Consider the following 22,133-nt stretch of genomic DNA (forward strand, 5'->3'; position numbering starts at 1 on the left):
TCATCAGATTCAAAGCCTTTCCTTTTCTTATTTCCTCGACTCACTGTTTGCCAGTTTCCTGTTTTACCACTTCTATTACAATAATCACTACTCAAACTACAATTATCCGAGTCATCTAATTCTTCGCATTCTTCCATCTTACTTCCTTATTTAAAGTTATCTACAACTAACTCCAAATTACACCTCCGTCACTTTAACTTCAACAAAACAAATTTTTGCTCCCCCAGACCAGAGGACTGTCCGACCTAGCACCCTCCACCTATACCCACAAATGTAACTATCAGCCCCATGTTATTTAAGGCAGCTCCTTTGTTTCCTGTCTTTCATTACTGGACGAACTGATTAATCCAGGTGTGTCTGGCCAGTTACTTAGGTCATACACACCTGGATTAATTAGTGCATCCAATCATGAAAGACAGGAAGCAAAGGAGCCTCCTGAAGTTCAGGAAGTGGTGGAGTTGGGCATAGAGCCTATTAATAAATAGCATAATTAACAAAATGAGATATTTTTGTCCTTTGCTGTGAACTATCAGACTTTAATGCTCTACAGCAAGTCTGCCAATAAAAAAAAAAAATAACATGCAGATAGATGATACATGTTTAAAAAACTGAGGTGATTTCCTTCTCTCCTCTTTTGTAAGAATAAAACCATCCTAATCAAACAATAAAAACAAACAGTCAGTCAGACAGTAAAGGTCTTCCTTCATCATGGCCCAGCAGCAACCCTGATTAGAGCTCGTTTGATCTTCTCACCGTTATTTTCTGCTCCATGTCTTTTGGATTTCCTTGCTGATTTGACAAACGCCCAGTTTGGGTAGCCACAGGTTTGAAGAGCATGTTTGATGTGTTTCCCCTCTTTGTGCTTCCCTTCTGTTTTTGTTGTAAGTTTCTGATGACTTAAAGTTTGTGTTCCACTGGGTGGTGTGAGTCAAAAAGAAGATATTGTTCTTATTTCATATATTAATTTATGCTATTTACTCTCTATAAAAGTTTTTCACTCAGCCTGTTTCACCTGCAAGGCCACACAATTCCCCTGTATGAGGGTGTTTTTAGATAAGAGATACCTTCTTCCCATAACAAACCGGATTCTTTCTCAAGGTTTATTCATAACCAAAGTGTCTGTAATTTGTTTTGACTCTGACAACTTCCCATTATAGTAAGTAAGGGGGAACAAAGGCTCCCAGATCAGAACAGGGCTGATTTCCGTGCCATAAGTACCGTATGATGAACTGTTCTCTCTTTACAATGATAAAAATAAAATGCCGACTGAGTGAAATCTCCGCTTATTTAACTGAAGCAGATAGTTGAATACTTTTTCCCACTACAACACAATGAAAACTAAAACTTTGAACATACTTACCTGAAGCTATTGCTGCCCAGGTGATGGAGTAAAAAAAAAAAAAAAGACCTACAGTAACCTTGTCTTGCTGCTTTGTTGTCTGTAATGCATGTAATGTGCTTTGTTTTGTTTTTTTTCTTTTTCTTTTGTATGGCTTGATGAGAGAAGTGGGCTTTAGGCTGCCCTGCAAGGCTTTTAAACCTGTGTTTGATTGGCGACAAAGTCATTCTCAAGTACATATCAAGGTGCTCAATCTTGAGCCTGGATTGCCACAGGTTTGCCTGCTGTGTCTAAAAGTTGCTCGCAGCAGCAACCCAGACTGACACAGCTCATTGGCTAATTTATATCAAGTGCAGCCTGGTGCCGGACACTCCGGAGTGCTTTACCATATTAACAGGAGAAGCGGCGCAAGTGAAATTAGGCAATGTCTTCGGACAAGATGCACTGCAGTAATTTATAAATGTTTTAAATCACAAGCCAGCAATCCTTAGCCAGCAAGTGGGTCCGGATCCGGACCGCAGTCCGCAAATCTGTGACCTCTTATCTAAACCAAAGACCAGCTGACAGTTTGCTACAAACTCCAGCCTTTGCATCAAAATGTGCTACAGTCTGTAGAAAGTGTGAAGGCAAAGCTAAGAGGGCTGAAGGAAAATATTATGGCTTTTAGTTGACATTGTGAAACTTTATTTGAACACAGTTTTAGTTCACTGCTGAATTAATAGGGAGTTCTTGTGGGCTAATGAAAAGCACAATACACTACAAAGTTTTTAATAAATCTTTATTCATTCCTCATATGATGCTGCAGCCATGTTTCATGTAATTAAAGAGAAAACAGGAACAGTTTGGCTAAGTAGACATCAGATGTTACATAGTGCTAATGTCAAAGAAAATACCATATGTAATATAAAAATCACAGAACATTGAAAGGTCAAATACATTTAGGATTTATTTGTGGAAAATGCTGAAGGTTCAGCAGACATAATTTTGGGTTATTAGGGATAAAAGATTGGGCATATATGTGACAACATGTAGAACTAAAGCCCAAAAAACAAAATGCTGAACAATTATGTTTCTATAAATACACTTCTTAAGGCCTCACAGACTGAATCTGAATCTGTAAGATTAAAGAGCCCAGAATGAGTAAAGAACAGCATATAATAATGTTGTTTTAATTATAAGCCACTTTTTAACATTGCATGATAGTTATAGAAAATCAGTTACTAACAAAGAATATAGAAATCGTTACACTTCATGGCTGATCATCTGACAAAGGCACACATGACTGAGCCCAAAACACTTTATTTTCTGTAGCAATTTTAAAATGTATTGATTTTTACACTTAAAGCTCAAACTACCTCTAAGGTGACCCCATGCTGTCCAGAAGGTGTAGAAGGAGGTTTACGATTGCTGCTGCATCAGTCAAGACTTCAGTCTGAGGCACAAAACACAGTTGCAGTCTACGCTTAAAAACATCTTTAACATCTGTCTGAAAGGCTTTTACCTTTTCCTTCTTTTGGATCTGAACCCTCCATTGCTGTATTATTGCCTGGTGCAACTCCTGTCACGTCTTTTTCACAGAAAAGATTGAGAATAGTCTGGATTCCTGCAGTCGAGTCGACCTTCATGCCAGCTTCAGGATTGCAGGAAGACAAGAAGAGACACAGATGCACATCACAGTTTGTTACAAAGATTATGCACGTATAAAAACAATTAAAGGCTGCTTTAAGGTTATCTTTACGCGGAAAGACTGCAAGGGGGATGCTGCAGGTAGCAGAGGAGACACTGTTGCTTGATGTGCAGATGTAGTATCCTGAGGTCTCCCTGGAGATGTCATAAAGACGAAGGATGCCTCCGTCTGGAAAACAAAGACTAGATGCATATTTTGTGTATATTTACTTTTTTTTAATCTTTCTTGTTTTGCTTTTATGCAAAACTAATCTGTCGATGCAAAAGAACAAAAATAAAAAAAAATGCATTTTTTTGTGAAAATTCCATTTGTCCATGTTCATGAGTCTCTCTCCTTTAATAGTTTGAGAGTTTTTTTGTCGATATTCATGCAAAACTATCGATGACATCATACAAATTAGTGAATACATCCAATTGTAATTTCTCTTATAAATTGTTTATTAGGGTCAGTGTTATAATTAATTGTTAACAGAATTTACCTCTGTGCATAAAGAGAAGTAAAAATTCATCCAACTAGCAGAATATATCCCGGTATTGTATGAGTGCAATGAACTCAAAATATAATAATATACTCAGTAATGGATCATGGCATGTTTTTGCTGTGATAATATTGTGAAGATCAGTGGGATTGGATATGCTGTGCAGCAATATATGCACAGTGTGCTCCAGAAAGCTACAGAGCTTTATCCATCAGCTCACCTTAAAATCTTTATGAAACTATTGATGCTCTCCATACAGAGAACATATGAATTGGCGTAAAACATATTTTCTCAGAGAACATTCTTATGGTATTGCAGCATTATGATCATTACAAACAGTGCTAAAAAGTTGTCATAATATATCATTTAAAAAATTGGAATAAAGTGTTCAGCACATTGCAATACAAACAGTAACCAAATAGCATCTTTGGACGTTGGACTCTGACTCATCGATTAGGAGTGAAAATTTCACAAGAGAGAAAACATTTCACGAAAGTTAAATAATAAACCAATTTGGGTAGAATGTATATTTCTTTCTAACATCTTCATCTTTGTTTTACAAACATTTAAAAGGTAATGCTTAATCTTTTTGTAGCGTTATTGAGACATAAATACCACACTTACTGTCAGTGGTTCTTGGCCATGGAGCACGAAGTGCGTTCCTCCCATCACGACTCTCCCATTTGTAAGTGAGAGGAGGGTCCCCTTCCTCAGAGTAACAGGTGATGTTGATGTTTTGGCCGTATTCTGCTTTACCTTGTACCCTACAGATGGGGGGAGATGGAGCCACTTGGAAAAAAGAAGGGAGAAATAAAGAGGATGTGGTGATTGTTATTATTTAGAAAAATCATATATATATATATATATATATATATATATATATATATATATATATATATATATATATATATATATATATATATATATATATATATATATATATATATATATATATATATATATATATATATATATATATATATGTATATATATATGTATATATATATACATATATATACATATATACACACACACACACACACACACACACACACACACACACACACACACACACACACAAGATTTTAGATAAAAACATACACTTTGTGTTTGGTTAACAATGACCCAAAAAAACCACAGTTAACCATTACCTAGAACAGTCAAACGTGTTGCATCAATCGATTGTCCCTCATCATCTGAGGGGATCTGAACTTCACAGTCAAATTCCTTGTTGTCGTCTAGTGTGATGGAGGAAAGCTTAAGGTCAGCCTTCCCAGAAGCGCCATTAACTTTAACATCTACAGTCACCCGTCCTTCAAATTTTTTCTTGATGTCTGTGACTCCAGCAGGATGATAGTGGGTAAGTATCAGGTTCTGTTGAGATTGAGAGATCTGTTCATTCAGCTGAAAAAAAAGGCATGAAGATACTAACATCTGCATCAGTTTCTGGACCGTCAGCAGACCAAGAGATTATGGCCAGGTCTATTTTGGATAGAGCACTTTGAAATGTGCAAGGAAGTGGGATGTTGTCTCCTCGGGCAAACTCATACGCATCCCGAGGAATATCAACACTGATGGCAGCCACCCTTGACCATACTGTTTGGGGAAAATAAAAACAAAACATCCTGATTTTAACAATTAGCAAACTGAAGTGATATTTCAAATTTTCACTTTTACTGTATTGAGTATATAGTGTTTTGTTTTTCTTTAATCTCATATTCATCCTTAAACCATTTGTGGAAAATTAAAAACCAAAAGCTTCTTAACCAAATAAAGCTGTCACTGCTATTGTGCCATCTTGCTTCCCTCTGGTTTCATTAACAAATATCACAGTTTAAATGGAAGCTGATTAAATGTCACAACTCCGTCTTGCCAAATTCTACCCATAAAAAGCAAGCTGATACCTGTTTTCTCTATATCTGGTAATCATTTGACAATTTCTAAAAAAATTATTTCAAAAATGAATTAAAAAAAAGAATAAAAAGCTTACAGTAATTACTGTAATTTATAGATTTTGACAAAAATACTTTTTTCCACTTTGCACAAAAAACAGATAATAAAAGCTATCTTAAGTTGCTGCCCTAAAATCAAACAAGCAGTAATTTCCCTGAACAATATTTTTCTGCTGGATTATACCCATAGAGTGATATAATGCAAATTAAACTATTTTTAGTAGAAGAACTCACCCATACAAAGCAGAACTAACACAAAAGTCTTCCCCTCCATGGCAAAGGTTCTGATTTGACCAAACTGTCAAGTTTGCACACTGTCTCTGTTTTTCTCCCTCTGCATGTTTTGCTCCACCCCTTTTTCTTTCCTTTCCCCAGCTTCATGCTTCTTCACTGCATTTGGTCATAGTTTTGGGGGGAAAACTACAGGAAAACATCTGATGCTGTTCCTCCTTAAAATTCTTTTGAGTATTTAAACCTTAGTTTTTGCCATCTAAATTGTAAATCATTAAAAACCCCTTCTGTTTGCAACTTCAACAGGCCCTTAGTTTCAATGCTTAGCTTGGTTTTAAGACTTCACATCCGATTTTACCGTTATATGCTGACAATGTTACGGTGGGGGATTTTAACATTCATCTTGACCATGAAGGTGATAGTTTAAATGTACCCCTTAATGTTGTTTTAGAGTTGATTTGTTTTTGTTTTTTTCAAAATGTTCATAGACCCATGTATTTTTATCTTCATACCTTGGACCTTGTGCTGACATATGGTATCAATTTATAAGAACATAAGGTAGTTCCTCACAATCCTGCCCTATCTGACCACTTTTAGTGACCTTCACACTTAGTTTAAAAATTTGTGATTTTGGGGTTACTTTTTCTCTGCGCACTGCTTTAGACAACATAGCCCCTTGAAAAGGAAGCATTTAATAAATAGGAAGCTGGCTCCCTGGATTACCTCAGAACTGCATATTTTGAAGTGCAATACTAGGAAAATGGAGAGGAAATGGCGCTCTCCGTCTATAGCAATCCTACTTAATACTCAATTTCATTTAATAGAGCTGCCAAACTTACACATAGCCATAGCTCTGTGTTCTTCATAAATTCTTCAAAAATAAAATTGATTCTATAAAAAATAAGATAGTTGGCACCCCTCTAAATATGACTTATCATATAAATTATATGTAATTAAAAATATATAATTAATATAATTAAACATATAAATTATTCTGAAAGCCGAGGCAGAACTGCAGGTAACTATAGAACCTGAATTGTTTTGGACTGTTTGGATCCAGATAAGGTTTCAGAGTGGACAAAAATATTGTCTCCATCTAAGTCCTCAACTTGTTTGTTAAATCCAGTTCTAATAATTTATTAGAATTATCATAGATTTTGATTAATCTATCCATAATACAGGGATATGTATCACAGGCTTCTAAGGTATACTTTTACTTAAAGAGTTTCCTTTTTTCTGGTTTAATTGTTCTCTGTTATGCAATTTCTCACAATATTTCCAACTGCTCTTCTGCCTTGTGAAGCTTTTGAAAAAGTTTCCTTAATGTGTTGCATGTAATAATAAAAAAAGTCTGTTATTAGTACCACACGTTGGACACTGAATAGTGTGAAGACATTCAATTTCTGTACTCATCAGTTTTAAGCTGGGAAGGATGCATCTGATCTGATGGTTCAAATATTCTCTAATCTATGCCTTTGGATTTCCTGTGACTCCTGCTGCCTAAGGTTTTAGCTGATTTTAAGCATGTTTTAAAATCTTGCACTAATTTAATATGAATTAAACATAGCTTGTATCGGAGTTTGTGAGAAAGGTTAATTGAGCTTGTTTTCACTTTTTCTGATTGTGTTGAAACCCTCACAGCATATTACTTTGGTATTTACATGACATTTCATACTTGAAGATGAACTTTCCCTTTGTAAAATTAATTCCTTTCATTTTATTTGTGCAAAGCATGATTATAATGGTAATAAATATTCAGACTAGAGTGTGTTTTTTCTCTCTCCAGTTTTCAGTTGTAGATTTTTAAATGCTTGTGCACAGCAAATAGAAGTCTCTTGCTTTCTCTGCCTTATTATTTAATCCCAACATGATTATAAGCCCCACTTTACTTTTTATGAGCCTTTTCAAGCACTTACAGCAAACATAGGTGTCAACCAGCTCTCCGCGAGCCAAATCAATAATTCTAGATTAAAGATGTTCTTTCTTCAAGTGGCATCAGGGCCGGTTCTAGCCTTTTGGTTGCCCTAGGCGAGATTGAGTTTTAGGACTGTGCAAAAACACTTTTAACCATCTGTAAGGACACTTAGGTAAAGTATAACTAAAAAACTGGATTGAATCATTGAATGAATTTATTTCAGACAATTAACAAATTTAACACACATTAAACAAATATTAAATAAATCAATTTCAGAAATTACCAAATAACAATAAAAAATTATAAATTTAAGAAATTCTTCAACCAAGGACTACATAAAAAAGTAATTGATAAACATTAAATTAAATTTTCTGTTCCAGTTCAATTAAATCATTTGAACATAAATAGAAATGAGATAAACAAAATTTTCCTCTAAATAAAATATATCAGGTATATTTACCCTGATTTCTGACATTGATTAGTGATTAAAGAAAGGATTAACCCTCTACAAACAAAAGTGCTTTTATGAATACCATTACAAAATTAAAAGTTTGAAGTTGTTGTTTTTTTTTTTGTTCACATATTCTATGATGAACAGCCATAACTTCATATATTTTGATGATTATTTGTACATCCCTTTTGAATACTCAATGCAGATAATCACAACAAAATATTTTATTTATATTAGTATCTTCTACCCATTCTCAAGCTAATAATATAGCACATAATTCTGCTGCATATATACTGAGAAAAAAATGATGTCAACATTAGGGATGGGGATCGTTAATATTTATTGATATCGATACCTTTATCGATACTCCTTATCGATCCGAGTCTTTACCACTATCGATACTTTTCTGTTATTTGGTGGAAAGACGATGCAACAAAATTTTAACAGAACTGGTATTGCTTCTATTGCTTAACAAGTGAGCATAACAAAAACGTTTCTAGCCTTCAATAAACATGGCTAATGTAATAGGCCACTTCGAAATGACATAAAACTAACTAGAATATATTTTCACAATTGTTGGTTAATGTATTGTCTACTGTCACTTTTCATCATGTTTTTAGTGATTAGGAAAATATTTAACAAATAAATAATTGTATTTTAAATTAAATGTAATTTTTAATAAATGTTGGCATCAGTAGTTTAATTATATATAGAGCAATATACAACTGTATTACTCATGTTTCTCGCCAAAAACAAAATTTCCCGTTTTCTTTACGTTACACTTGAACGCATCATGATAACCTAATTGTCATTTTACTGAGCCAATCTGAACACATCATCACGCAGCACGTCTGAAACTTTATTTACTTTTCAAGCTAACTAGCTTGTATGCTTCCGATTACAAGACGGATTTCACAATTACTATTTTTAACTGACCGGACAAGCTACAAAGTCTGTGTGCGCGCTAACCAGTGGTACTCTGAGTGGATGATTAAGACGGGCCCGACTGCGGCGGCAGGAGGAGGAGTAGGAGGAGTCTTTTCCGTTCAGCCATTCTCGAGTCGCGAGCAAAGTTAAGTGCCAGACTTCACTTGTTTTACTTTTAATATCTGTTTGCTTACAATTTCATTCCAAAACATTGGTGGACATGCTGCAGTGATTGACGTCACGACTTCCGGGTTGGAGGGCGCTTGAAAAGTGATCAGAATCTTTTCAGATTTTCTCTTAAATGTGAAAAAATAAAAAATAAAACTGTGGTATATTTATTTGTTCATATTTTGCTATTTATATATACGTAAGGTTAAGTCAAACTGACGGACGCTTCATAACCGGTTTAATTCGCTTTTTTTTCTAATTCTATGATTAATGGGAAGTAAGCCTAAGGGCGACGCTAGAGGGCGCCCCCAACACATTTGTCGCTCTAGGCAATTGCCTAGCTCGCCTATAGCAATCGCCGGCCCTGAGTGGCATTACCTTCCTACTATTCTAAATCACCGTTTTGTGTTTATACCCAAGCACTTTCCATTACATTGACGTTTTGCTGCAAATGTAAAAGTTGTTTCATGGATTATTTTTCTCATTCGCTCCCTGCTGTTTGCCCCTTCTCATCTATTACACCCATGGAGAACCTTTTTTCTGCAGACACTAAGACTCTGTTCAGATTTAACACTGTCAAGAAACATGTAGAGCCATTGCTCTCTGCAAAAGCCTGTAATCTTCCATCTAATTATGGAGGAGTAACAACAGCACTGACAGTTTCAGAAGACGGTGATTTCAAATGATGAACTCACCTATTGAAGTGTTCAGCAGGTATTTGCCATAAATGGATGGAAACTATTCATTTTGAAAATGTTTTCAATAAATGATAAAGCGGTGCTATGAATGGAAGGAGACAGAAGAGAAAAAAAAGAATACAAGAACAGCTGGTCACTTTATTAGGTACAGTTGTTCAGTGTATTGTTAATGAAAGTAGCAAATACCAAGGTAGCTACTAATTGCTTTTACGTATCCACAGTGACGTGCGGTGAGGTTCATAGCTGGTGAGGCACTGACGTCATCAGAATCAGATTTGCAAATAGATGCATAGATTGACAGCAGTTTACAGGTTATGTTTCACTTCTGCATCCTTACACATACAAACTGTAGCTCACAAAACACACATTTCCTTAAAAAACAAAACAAAATAAATGTTATTACTGTCTTACCTTTACTTATAAATGAATAGAAGTCCTCCTTATCTTCCTTCAGTTTTAAAAGTCTCTCTGTCTCAATGGAGATCACTGCCAGGGAAGAAAGCCTTCCTTGATCCGTCCTGTTCCTGCCTTATGTTTTCAGTCTCTTGAGCACCCCCTGCCATGAGGCAAGAGAACTGCCTGCCTCACCTCGAACTTGTTCTCTGCCGTTTATAATCGCTCATTACACGAAACACGTTACACAAACACAGTTGGTGACAAAAAGCTCTGTACATTATATACATAAGCCAAATTATTAGAAATAAGTTCACATATTACATTTGTTTAAACCATTTTATTGACGCCGTACAGCAACATGCTCTCTCCGCTTTGCAGCCAGCGCAGAGCCAGGGGTTGCGCAATCCAAGGTGAGGCAGAGCTCGCTGCTGCCTCACCGGCATCGCTTCCAAGCATTTGAATGGGAAAATAAGAAAATTCAGCGATTTTGAACAAATAAAAATCGAAATTGGTGAAGCTACATGAAAAATGAATATTTTTTAGTACAAACCACCGGATGAATATAACAATTTAAATTACTTTATGATTATATATTTTCTTTCTTTCCATGATGGCTGGTGAGGCACTGCCTCACCTGCCTCCCCTGACCGCACGTCATCCAGTTGTGAAGGAGTGGTTGAGTGTAAATGAAAAAAAAAAGAATGACAAAGAAACAAGCAACAGGGGTGCTGGTTTTAAAAGATCCTTGGGCAAAAGAGGACAAAAAGGCTCAGAAAACCTGCAAAATATACAAGTGAGAGCACCTTGCACAAATAAATCAAAGATAAAATAAAAAACAAAACCCAAGAGAAAATTATTCACTTTCTTAATGTTGGTCTCAAAAGCAATATTTACTAGATTAAACACTATTTATTTTACTTTTTACTGTAGAAAAATAGTAAATAGTAAAATAGTTGGAGGTAGATGAATGTCACAAAGTAAATTCTAAAAAGCGACGAGACTTATATTATTTTTAAATGATCTCTGATCCATAATTAAATTGAACCTAATTTGAATGTAATTGGTCTGACTTTGAGCGCACCGAGCTCATACCTCATGCGCACACTTCTTAATGCGGCCAATGAGGTTTCTGAGCCTCTGTTCTGAATTTCCAGTGAAAAGCAATAGCATTTCAAGCGCAGATTTCTTTTTATCTGTCATGCATCACAGCCTGTCGCTTTGACGCGGCGGGAGAGATGGAGCGCCTCATCCTAACGCATCGAGCAACATCACTTCTTCGCGCAGTTTTACTCGGATGATGTGGTACACCGGCGCGGCCATCGCCTCCATTTATGGAGCCATCATTGTTTTGGGACTAATAGGCAACATCACTCTCATCAGGACGCTTTGCTCGACCAAATCCATCCGCAATGTTCCCAACTTGTTCATGTCGAGCCTTGCGCTTGGGGATGTTTTGCTGCTGGTGACCTGCGCCCCGGTGGATGCCAGCCGCTTCCTGTCGGATGAGTGGCTGTTCGGTAGAGTTGGATGTAAAATCATCCCTTTCATTCAGCTCACCTCTGTTGGGGTGTCTGTGTTCACCCTCACAGCCCTCTCTGCTGACAGGTAGGCTGCTGTTACAAGTGTATTACTGACCGCATAAGTAAAGTTGGTGACCTATGTGAGAAAATATTTGGAGAGGTGATTATTTTTCACAAGACACAAAATTCTCTTATTAAGACTCATCTTTACCTCTAAAGTATAGCCTAAAGCAATTAGTCCTCTCATTAAATTCAGTAAAAACTATTTAAAAGCTGATTATTAACAAGAATCAGCTTGAAGACTATATTTTGCAGGGGCAGCCAGAAAATCTTCACAAGGGTGGCCAGGCAATAACCAATGCACACTGAGGGGTGACCGAAAGTGGATAGGAGCCAGAACCACAGGGTTACGCTACACTGTTCCAATAGGAGAATTAATGAGCACAACATCCATATTTTCTAAATAAAAAAAAAAAATCCTTTCCTACACCCTTTGCTAAAAAATAGATGAATATATTTAAACATCTTCCTAGATAAAAGGTATAGTGGATACAATTCTTTCAGGTTTGAGTTCTGGGGCGAACATCTTTTCCTTTGTTATTAGATAGTTTTATCAATAATCATTCTGCAAAAATTTTTTTACAAGTACTGATATCTATAAATTTATTATTTAATACGTCTTTATTAAAATAGTTATCTGTGATTTCACTGAATACTCCAATATGACTTGCAGAGACAAATCATTTTCTCTTTACCAAAATCTAGTTCTGAAAAGAGCAGGAATTCTGTACTTATCATCTTTAATGTTAGTATATTGATGTGCATAATTAACCACAATGTTTTTGTAAATTTTAATATATGAAAAATTAAAATGTTTTGAGTATTCCACTTGAGAGTATTACTGCTGCCTCTATCTGTATTACAGGGAAAATATATTGTAGGGGTGGCCACAGGGGTGGCCAATGATTGGCCCCCCATCTAGCTCCACCCCCGTCAAGCAGTTGGAAAATGTCTATAAACATTAGCGATGATCAGTGTTAATAAAAGAAAATAACCCTGTGATTATATATAAATAAATAGCCAGAGAACATCATTTTTTGAATTATGCAACTTTGTCTCCTTTTTCCAGGCATCTGAAAGAAGCTTTCATAAACAATTTAAAGGTCTATTTTAACATTTCAGTGCTAAGGACAGGAAAAGGAACATATTGATTAGATTTAATGCTGAATTTTTTTGTTTGTTTGTTTTTCTTCTTAAGCTTCACATGTGGTCCAGTAGATGATCTCATAACATTCGTGCTTCAGGTTTTTGTGTATTTAGGTACATATAAAATAACCTAAAAACCTATCATTTTAACATTGTCTTTGGAATCAAGAAAATACACTGAAGTTCATAAGGATATATTAATAGCTTTTTTTCTATTTTGTTGGGAAATTACAAGAAGCTGTAGGTACATCTTTTTAGATCTGGTCATTTAGACCTTGTGATTATTTTCTGATTAAAATATAGATAACTAAACATTAATATCAACTATTTTGAGACATGAAAATCAGCATATCTTTCCTATTATTGTTTTGGAAGAGGTTTTATTAGAATAGAATAGAATAGAATAGAATAGAAAATCCCTTTATTGTCACACAATGGGGAAATTCTGCTGTTTACGGTAGCAAAGAGATTATATAAAAAAATGGTCATACAAATGTGGACCTTAGAATAAGAGAATAAATAACTAATATACAGCTATGGAAATTTTTACAGTAATAGATATTTCAAGTGAAGCTGTGTGTACATCTTCCCTCTGTTTACTCAGTATTTTTTAGATTTGGTCATTTAGTTCTTGTGATTATTTTCTGATTAAAATTATTGATAACTAAAAATTAATATCAAACTGTTTTTTGTTTTTTACAGAAACAATGAACTATTATGAGACAGGAAAATCAGCTTATCTTTCTTATTATTGATTTGGAAGGAGGTTTTATTATAGAATAGAATAGAAAAATCCTGTTATTGTCCCACAATGATGAAATTCCGGTGGTTACAGCAGCAAAACATTACAGAAAACATGTTCACACAAAGGTGGACCTTACTGTAGAAAAATGTATAAGAATACAGAATAAATAACCAATATACTTCAATGGAGATTTTTACAGTAATGGATATTTAAAAATAGCGGCAACATCAGAGATGTGCAAAATGACAGCAGTATGTTATTTAACTGATTAAGGCAGAAACTGTGCAAAATAAGCATGAATGTAACAACTTATTGAGAATGTTGGGAACAGTGGTGGTTATAGAGTCTTACAGCTGCAAGGAGGAAGGATCTGTGATAACGCTCCCCCGTGCATTTAGGGTGCAATTATACTCTAATGTCAATTCTGAACCTTTTACTTTCCCATACACATAAGTCTGCTTGGTCCATGATGAGGCATGGTGGGTTCCTGGGTAGTTTTGTCTAATGCTGTCGGGAGGTTGCTGATTCTCTGACCTTCTTTGGGCTGTAAACCCCCCATTAAAGGTGATATCAAGAGATGCCTACATCAGGCATCCCCAAACTCGGCCCTCGAGGCCCGCTGTCCTGCAGGTTTTAGGGGTTTCCCTGCTTTAGCACAGCTGATTGTAATGATTGCAGCAGAGCCAAAGCCTGTTAATCAGCTTTCAATTAAGCAGGACCGAGTTTGGGGATGCCTGGCCTACATGGTGTTTTGACAACGTAGGCAGGCTATTACCATTTTCAGAAAACACTTACAACTACATAATAAATAATTACAATTGTCTTATCCAAAAAGATAAACATTGACTGGGGAAAAAAAATCCCAGGCTTGTTATTTTTAACTGGTAACATTTTAAAGATCTGATGATGACAAATCTCATGTTTATTTTCTCTCTCTTCTTATTTCATTATCCTTCATATTCAGGTCTTAAAGATTCAAATGAGGAAATAAATTTAATACAAATACTCTGAAGGGTTTTCACCTTTCTTGAGCCAAACTTATCAAATTCCTTTTTTCAACAGGCCAAGGTGTTCATGCCACTCCAGCACAAGTAGAGACACTGAGCTTTGTAAATGTCAGCCAATTAAGTATTTGGCCTCATGACCTTGTCAGGACCACAAATTGTCCAGAAATACCCTACTTCCACTCCCCGATGAAAGCTTGGAGACTTCTGTCATAACAGATGTCTGGCCAAGCTTTAATTATTGTTCTAGTTACAAATAAGACCTTATCATAACATAATTCTCCAATAAAATTGAAAATCTATATCTCTCTTTGGGGCTTTATTGCACATCACATTGCTGTGCTGACATAAAATAAAACGTTGTGAAACCAAAGAGTGACAGCTCAGCTATTGCTTACATAAAGGAGTGTTTGCTGGCATAAAATGTTCCCCACTGTTATATCTACTCAGCTGCATGGCTTTATCATTAAATCCTCTGGTGGATTAAAGACACAACAACAAGTGGACTTTATTCTATTCCTTGAATTCAGACAGTACTTAGTGTAGATAAAACAAGCCTTTATAAAAGTCGTTGGTTGTATTTGCTTCAAAAATTCTCGGGGTGTTAAAAAAAAGACTATTCTTTCAAATTAAATTGCCAATTTATAAAATGTAGAAAACGTGAGATGTAAGTTCTGTCACACAAATCAAGGAACGTGGGGTACAATATTTGAGTAAATTTAACCACTTACTGAATTAAACTGGGCCCTTATAAATCTTCAACCAAACCTGCTAACATCTGATACTTATTTTGCCAGGACAAAGAAGAGTGTATGTTCAATTTAACCTCTCTGAAATTTTCTAATCTTTTTTTTTTGTTCTTCAGGTACCGGGCCGTTGTGAAACCTCTAGATCTCCAAACAGGGACCACCACTACAAGCATTGTCCTGCGAGCAGCATTCATCTGGGTCTTCTCCCTGATTTTGGCAATCCCAGAGGCGGTGTATTCTGACCTCCACACCTTCAATGTGACCTTTAATGAGAGCTTTGTTACTTGTGCTCCTTATCCCCACACTGGGAAACTGCACCCACAGATCCACTCCATGGCCTCCTTCCTCATTTTCTATGTCATCCCCCTATTGGTGATAAGCATGTACTACACCTTCATCGCCCGCAGCCTTTTTAAGAGTGCGTCTGACCTGCCCATGGAAGGAAATGTACATGCAAGACGACAGGCTAGTATTTTGCAATAAACTTACTTTAATTATACCAATAGTTTCCAACTTACCTAAAATACAAAAGTTTATTAACTTAGTTTTCTTCTCTTCGTTGGCCATTGAAAACAGATGTTATATCCAGCCTTTATATCAGAAAGCAATAATGAATAATAATAATAATTGAACTTTATTGATCTCACACTGGAGAAATTTACCTCTGCATTTAACCCATCCCCTTTGGGAGCAGCGGGTTGCCATTGTGCAGCACCCTGGAAGCAGTGTGGGTTAAGCGTCTTTCTCAGGGACCCACAGTACAGGCTGTGGGGATTGAAACCACATACTGGCAACCTTCGCAGAGTACAAGCACACTGCTCTAACCACTAGGCCACGCTCCCCCATCACCCCATGGATTGAAATATTTAAATTAACATAATCTACGCTGTGTTGAGTTTCAAAAATTTGAATATGACCTCAGGGAGCTGTGTTTTAAAAAGAAAAACAGTTGTTCGATCTTGGTTTTGAAACATTTGTTTACGTTTATTATTCTCCGATAACATTTTAAAGTATTTTTGTGTTATCAACAGGTGGAATCCAGAAAACGTTTGGCCAGGACAGTTCTGGTGTTTGTTGGTCTCTTTGCAGTGTGCTGGCTGCCCAGTCACATCATCTACTTGTACCGCTCCTATCACTATTCCCAGGTAGCCCAAAACAACATGTCATTGTTTTTTTCTAATAGAATACAAAACCTCCTGTTGACACGTTTTTACAGTTTTTATCCAGTTTTACATTTTTGGGGCCAAAGGGGTTTGTCCAAAAGCGCCTTACAGTCTTCAAATTAAAGATGAATAATTTACCAAAATATTTAATATATACTATAATGTATCTTGTAGAATATATAATATAAAAATAAGAAGACTTAGATAGACTTCTTGCGGCAATTAGTGGGCAACTTTTTCCAAATGTTGACGCTTACACATTGCAGACTGAAAGGAAATTTGAAAGTTGAGGCATTACTATTTAAAAAAAAATTATGAATTAGAATTAAAAAAAGTGTGTGAAATTTGAGAAAGGAATAATGGGGAAGATGATGTTAGTAGCTAAGATGGGAAGATTTAAGAGTCAGAGAGAAAGAGAAGAAAATGCAGAGGAAGCTGAAAAAAGAGAAATGTAAGACAACTAATCTAATTGGACAACCTGAAATGTATTTATTCTCAGTATAGATTTAAATGTAGAGATATTAGATGTGCTTCCTTTTTTGAGATGTTTCCCAGCTGGCCACAGCAATCGTTCACCTAATGTCTCCTAAAAGTGTTGATTAAAATCAGTCCTTTACGATAATATCGGTTCCTTGTCTGATTTTGTTTTCTGTGTTTATTTATTTTGTGAAACATTTGTTTTTCTCTGTCTTTATTTCTTAGAGGAGAAAATAACACGTTAAAATGTTTTTTAAATGCTTTTGTTTTCTTGATGACATTAACATATAAGACATTTCTGAAGTATTTTGATTAGGAGGTACAGCTTTGCAACCTTGCCAAGAAATTTTGTGCAACTCTTGTTCCCCCATGAAAAATTTTCTAGATCTGCACCATAAGCTATACTACTTTGTACTACTGTAAAAAAAGAAATAAATAAAAGCAGTCAAAAAATCTCTTTATGTATTGCAGACATTAGGAAATGTATGTATACTTATCCGTCCGTCCGTCTGTCTGTCAGTATATAGCTACCACTATAAGGCTGCTGTCTGCTATTACAACAGTTAAATAAACAACAGACTAGACCCTCTCAAGCGATAAAAAAACAACATCTGATTTAATTTGTGCTTTTTCAGGTATTTTTGGGGACTTTGTTATAACCAGCTAACAGGTGAAAACTATTTTCACAGGTTCATCAATTAGTCAAGAAAGATTTTCATTTATACTCCTATTTATGATTTGTACAGTTTAAATACCCTCAGTAAAAAAAAATATAGTCCTTATCTGCCTCCATAGTTTTGACATATGTTCTTTCTTTAAACCAAAATCAGGGGCTGTCAAAATATCATTTTTTCCCGATCCTTTCTGAGTAAAACATATTGTATGACTTAGAACACAGCTATTTAGTATTTTAGTGTTATTATTGTTGGTAAGGATTGTTACTTATAAAGTTTAGCCTTTTGTGGTTTTAAATTGAGAATTTTCAGTTTTCTAAGACTTTCAGTTCTCCTAAAATGAAGGTCTGACTACAGTCCATGTTAGTTCTTTTTTACAGCTGACCTCAGAATTAAGATGAAGGCAACAAGAAAAATGTGTACTATCTATAATGGGTTTTGACAAGCATAAAGTCGTTTATAAAGTATTATTATATTATAATGTATATATTATCCTACCACACAAGCCTATTAAAGCTCATCTCTTTCAGTCAGGTTGGTTGGTTAGCCTTTTTCCCTTAAATAGAATCAGAACATAATTATTTGCATTTATTCCAGCCAATATATACATTTAACTTGTTAGGAAACATTCATATGTGACAAAAAAAAGAGATCCTTATGGAAAGTTTTCTTTTTTTTTTGCAGCACTGCACATGTTTATAATCAGCTTTCTCTCTATTCTATCTCTCTCACAGGTGGACATCTCTCTGGGTCACTTCATTTGCAGCGTTATTGCTCGGATTCTGGCCTTCACCAACTCTTGCATCAACCCCTTTGCCCTTTACCTGCTAAGCAAGAGCTTCAAGAAGCAGTTCAACCAACAGCTCTTATGCTGCTGTAATTTCATGCTCAAACACTCCCAGCAAAGCCCAACTCATTATAACACACGCATGACTTCAATCCACAGCACGCACCATTCTGTGGCAAGTCTGACCATGATCAATGGTAGGCAGCTGTATCAGGAGGATTATGTGTAAGAGACACGAAGTGTATGTTTCTATCTATCTATCTATCTATCTATCTATCTATCTATCTATCTATCTATCATCTATCTATCTATCTATCTATATATAGATGTGTGTTTGCAATCTTGCATGTTTCTTTTTTTCTTATTTGTTATGCTCTGAGTAGGTATGATATGTCTATATTTTATATAAGTGTGATTTTTAAAAATTTATTTAAGCAATAGTCAATTTTTGCTTCAATAATTTCTTTATTAATTGGATTGTTTTTATTATCTGTTGTTGTGTGTTTAACAAACATCATAAAACAAAAAAAGAAGGAGACTTCTTTGGTTTCGTTGCATCAGGTTGCTACAGTAACAAGAGAAAGTATAAAGTTGTAGCTCTGGATATTTACCAACATCAATACTGACCCAATATATCGGCACAAATCATACATGCTTTTGTTATCCATTTTGTGGTTTGGTATATTAGAAAATGCATGATCAAACTATATTGCTCAACCAAAGAACACTAGTCAACAACAATAGTTATGAGAACAACTGACCCAAAACCCTAGTTTTGTGACGGATATTGGATCGAGTACCCCACAATATAGTATGTATATCTATTATGTGTAGCTCAACTACATAAGTATGAGGGACAAACAAAAGTAATATGTGCCTGCTATGGATAAAAATGTGTGTTTCGTACATACATTTTCCTTTTGTAATATTTTATCACCATTATGAGTCCAATAACACACAAGTATAACAAATACAATACACACACTAATGTAGTAATCAACATTTAGCATACATAGGCCATGACCTTCAGCATGTACTTAAGCAGTTCACAGGAATGTGTAACATGGCCAGCATGATTTTCAGCTTCTCTAGGTCTAAGAGGATAGATCTAAACTGGAAAAAAGATGCTGTCTTGTTCATAAGCAAAACAGGATGGAACAGAAAATGGATAGATATATTTGGGCCGCAGGTATACAGTCATCTCCACAGTTTATTGTTGTTAAGAAGGACCTAAGCATTCTAACTCTCAACTATGGTCATGGGATATAGCTCAAGAACAGAAAGTTAACAGTTAATCCAGGATTCAAACAACTACGATGAGCTCTCTCAAAATAAAGGTCAGGCTCAGTCTTTTGTATCCGCTCTGGCTACGTAATAATAGACATACTTCTCTGCTTTAAAGGTCTTCAGTTGATTAAAGTGTTTTATAGATTTTTTGTTAATCGTTGTTGTCTTTTGTGGCACAAGGCAAATGGCTTCTTTTGGTCGGGCACAAAATTAACAAAAATATCAAAAGTAGAAAGTGCTAAAAGGTAAGAGGAATGATCTGCTGCAAACTCTTCAGAGGAGTGGATAAATGAAGAACTTATAGATGAAGATTAGATATCTGTGGTTATAAATAAATGGAGGTTAAACAATCCAAGGCCAGAACTTAATGACAATTTGCGCGATCACAATTTAGATTTAAGAAAAAAAATAACACTCTTTGAAATACTTTTATTTGACCATATATGTTTGTTTTAAGAAAGGGGCAAATATAAATATATATAAATATATATATATATATATATATATATATATATATATATATATATATATATATATATATATATATATAAAAGAATACAACAAAAATAGTGGGGTTGTGCATAAAGCCCATCTGTAGAAGAATTTGTCTACCTCCTGCTAATGGTACATTCTCCCAAAGTGACAAAAATACTGATCGAAACAGCTCACATCAAAGGTGTTCAGAAACCCCCAAAACATCTAAAAACTATACAACAGTGCAAAACAAACAACAGCTAAACATAATTTATGCAACATCGAACAAAACATGTCTTTTATTCTTAATTCTTGCATGTTGCACAGGGCAGCTGACTCTCAAAGCTGTATTTTCAACACACTGAAAGACCACTTCTAGCAACATTTGCTGCCAGGTGACTCGTTATTAATGCTAATAAATGGTGTTTTATATGATGATCCTTAGCCATTATGACAAGGTTTCAGTTGCACATTAAAGTATTTTTAGTTGTTTTAAAATAACTATAAATGCTTCCTATTAGCAACAGTTTATTCATTTTCCAAACAAACATCCTCAATACCTAAGTTAAACGTTAGATTCTATTTTATTTCGTAACCTATAAGAAATTAAAAATTTAATACATATGTGTACATTTTTCCCCATGGTAATATATCATCTTTAGGCTTTGTCTTTAAAATACTATAGACTAAATTTTCATTGTTAAGTTATTCTGTAGTTTCATCTCACCATTGTCTCATCATCATCTTGTTCACCACCTCCAGCATCATTAGGCTTATCAGAGGGGTCCTGCAGTGACTCTGAATGTGTTCTTTGAGCATTTGGCGATATCCGCCTGAATGACAAGTCTCCTGTTGACTCACTTTCTCCATGGCTTGGTTGCTTTTTGTCATTTTTCATGTTGGGTTTCTGACTATTTTAGAAATGTTTAAGTTAATAAAGACCTTCGGGTGTATCACACTTTATGCATGAATCTCACCAGGCGATGTGTCTTTTTAGGGAATAAATAGATAACCTTTTTGACTGGTTCATGGCAAAAGATTCACAGTATTGTCAATTAAAAAGGCTCACTGGCTCAAAAGGGACACTTTGTTCTACAGTTTTAACCCTGTGTGAGTGTCACTATGTCAGATATCTGACTAAAACTATGAAAATTTTTCCAGCAAACATTAAGCTGCACTTAATTAATGTCCTCAGAGTGTTATGTGCATTTTGCTTTGAATTTTCACACTGATATATTATCTTTTTAATGCTATGTCTAACAGCCAGACTTGTTTAAGGTTGTTCACCACTATATTTGATCCTATGCTTCCACTGCTTTTGTGATGTAAGCAAAACCTATTTCCGAAGAGGTCGATTTACTTCTTCATCTTTCTGAAAGTTAGTAAGTATTAAGAGTTTAAACACTAAAATGTCCACAAAAACTATTTTGTGGACATGTTTAATATTTGTCATTGCTCTTTGTTGAGCAGCTCGTCATAATTTTAATCTCCAGTGAAGCTCTACTTGGACAATTTGCATCTGAGGAATCAATAAGGATCACAAATCAGATAAAGTACGGAGAGTAACTCACTCTGCCTTTCATTTTCCATCATTTAAACTGAGCTCAGTAGAGATCTAAGAAGCAGGCTTTTTTTATTTGCAGAAAACAGGGGTTGGTTTTTGTTTCTCTGGTATCAAGCAACTGCAGCTCCAAAACCAGTGAACATGGTAATTTACACAATCTTAAAAAATGTTGTTCAAGCTTTTCAAATGCAGTAAAAAAATAAAAAAAATAATAACCCGCAACAATTTTTTTTCTTGAAAT

At 35.3% G+C, this 22,133-nt stretch overlaps 2 protein-coding genes across 2 annotated transcripts; one reads left to right on the forward strand and one right to left on the reverse strand.

Moving 5' to 3' along the window:
• Nucleotides 1-2,103: 2,103 nt before the first annotated feature.
• Nucleotides 2,104-5,785, reverse strand: LOC119782314 (cell surface A33 antigen-like). Its single transcript, XM_038283235.1, has 7 exons — nucleotides 5,691-5,785; nucleotides 4,937-5,100; nucleotides 4,656-4,878; nucleotides 4,129-4,293; nucleotides 3,078-3,194; nucleotides 2,841-2,969; nucleotides 2,104-2,771 (listed from the first exon to the last, which is right to left on the reverse strand). Exons 1-7 carry the CDS (start codon nucleotides 5,728-5,730, stop codon nucleotides 2,767-2,769), a joined length of 843 nt encoding a protein of 280 aa, XP_038139163.1. The 5' UTR covers nucleotides 5,731-5,785; the 3' UTR covers nucleotides 2,104-2,766.
• Nucleotides 5,786-11,370: 5,585 nt separating this feature from the next.
• On the forward strand, nucleotides 11,371-18,796 carry grpr (gastrin-releasing peptide receptor). The gene is made up of 4 exons (XM_038283186.1): nucleotides 11,371-11,847; nucleotides 15,583-15,931; nucleotides 16,498-16,611; nucleotides 18,515-18,796. The coding sequence occupies exons 1-4, from the start codon at nucleotides 11,537-11,539 to the stop codon at nucleotides 18,794-18,796; spliced, it is 1,056 nt and encodes a 351-aa protein (XP_038139114.1). The 5' UTR covers nucleotides 11,371-11,536.
• Nucleotides 18,797-22,133: the final 3,337 nt, after the last annotated feature.

The sequence above is a fragment of the Cyprinodon tularosa genome, unplaced genomic scaffold, assembly GCF_016077235.1.
Source record: "Cyprinodon tularosa strain WSP-4 unplaced genomic scaffold, ASM1607723v1 ctg191, whole genome shotgun sequence".
Taxonomy (NCBI): Eukaryota; Metazoa; Chordata; class Actinopteri; order Cyprinodontiformes; family Cyprinodontidae; genus Cyprinodon; species Cyprinodon tularosa.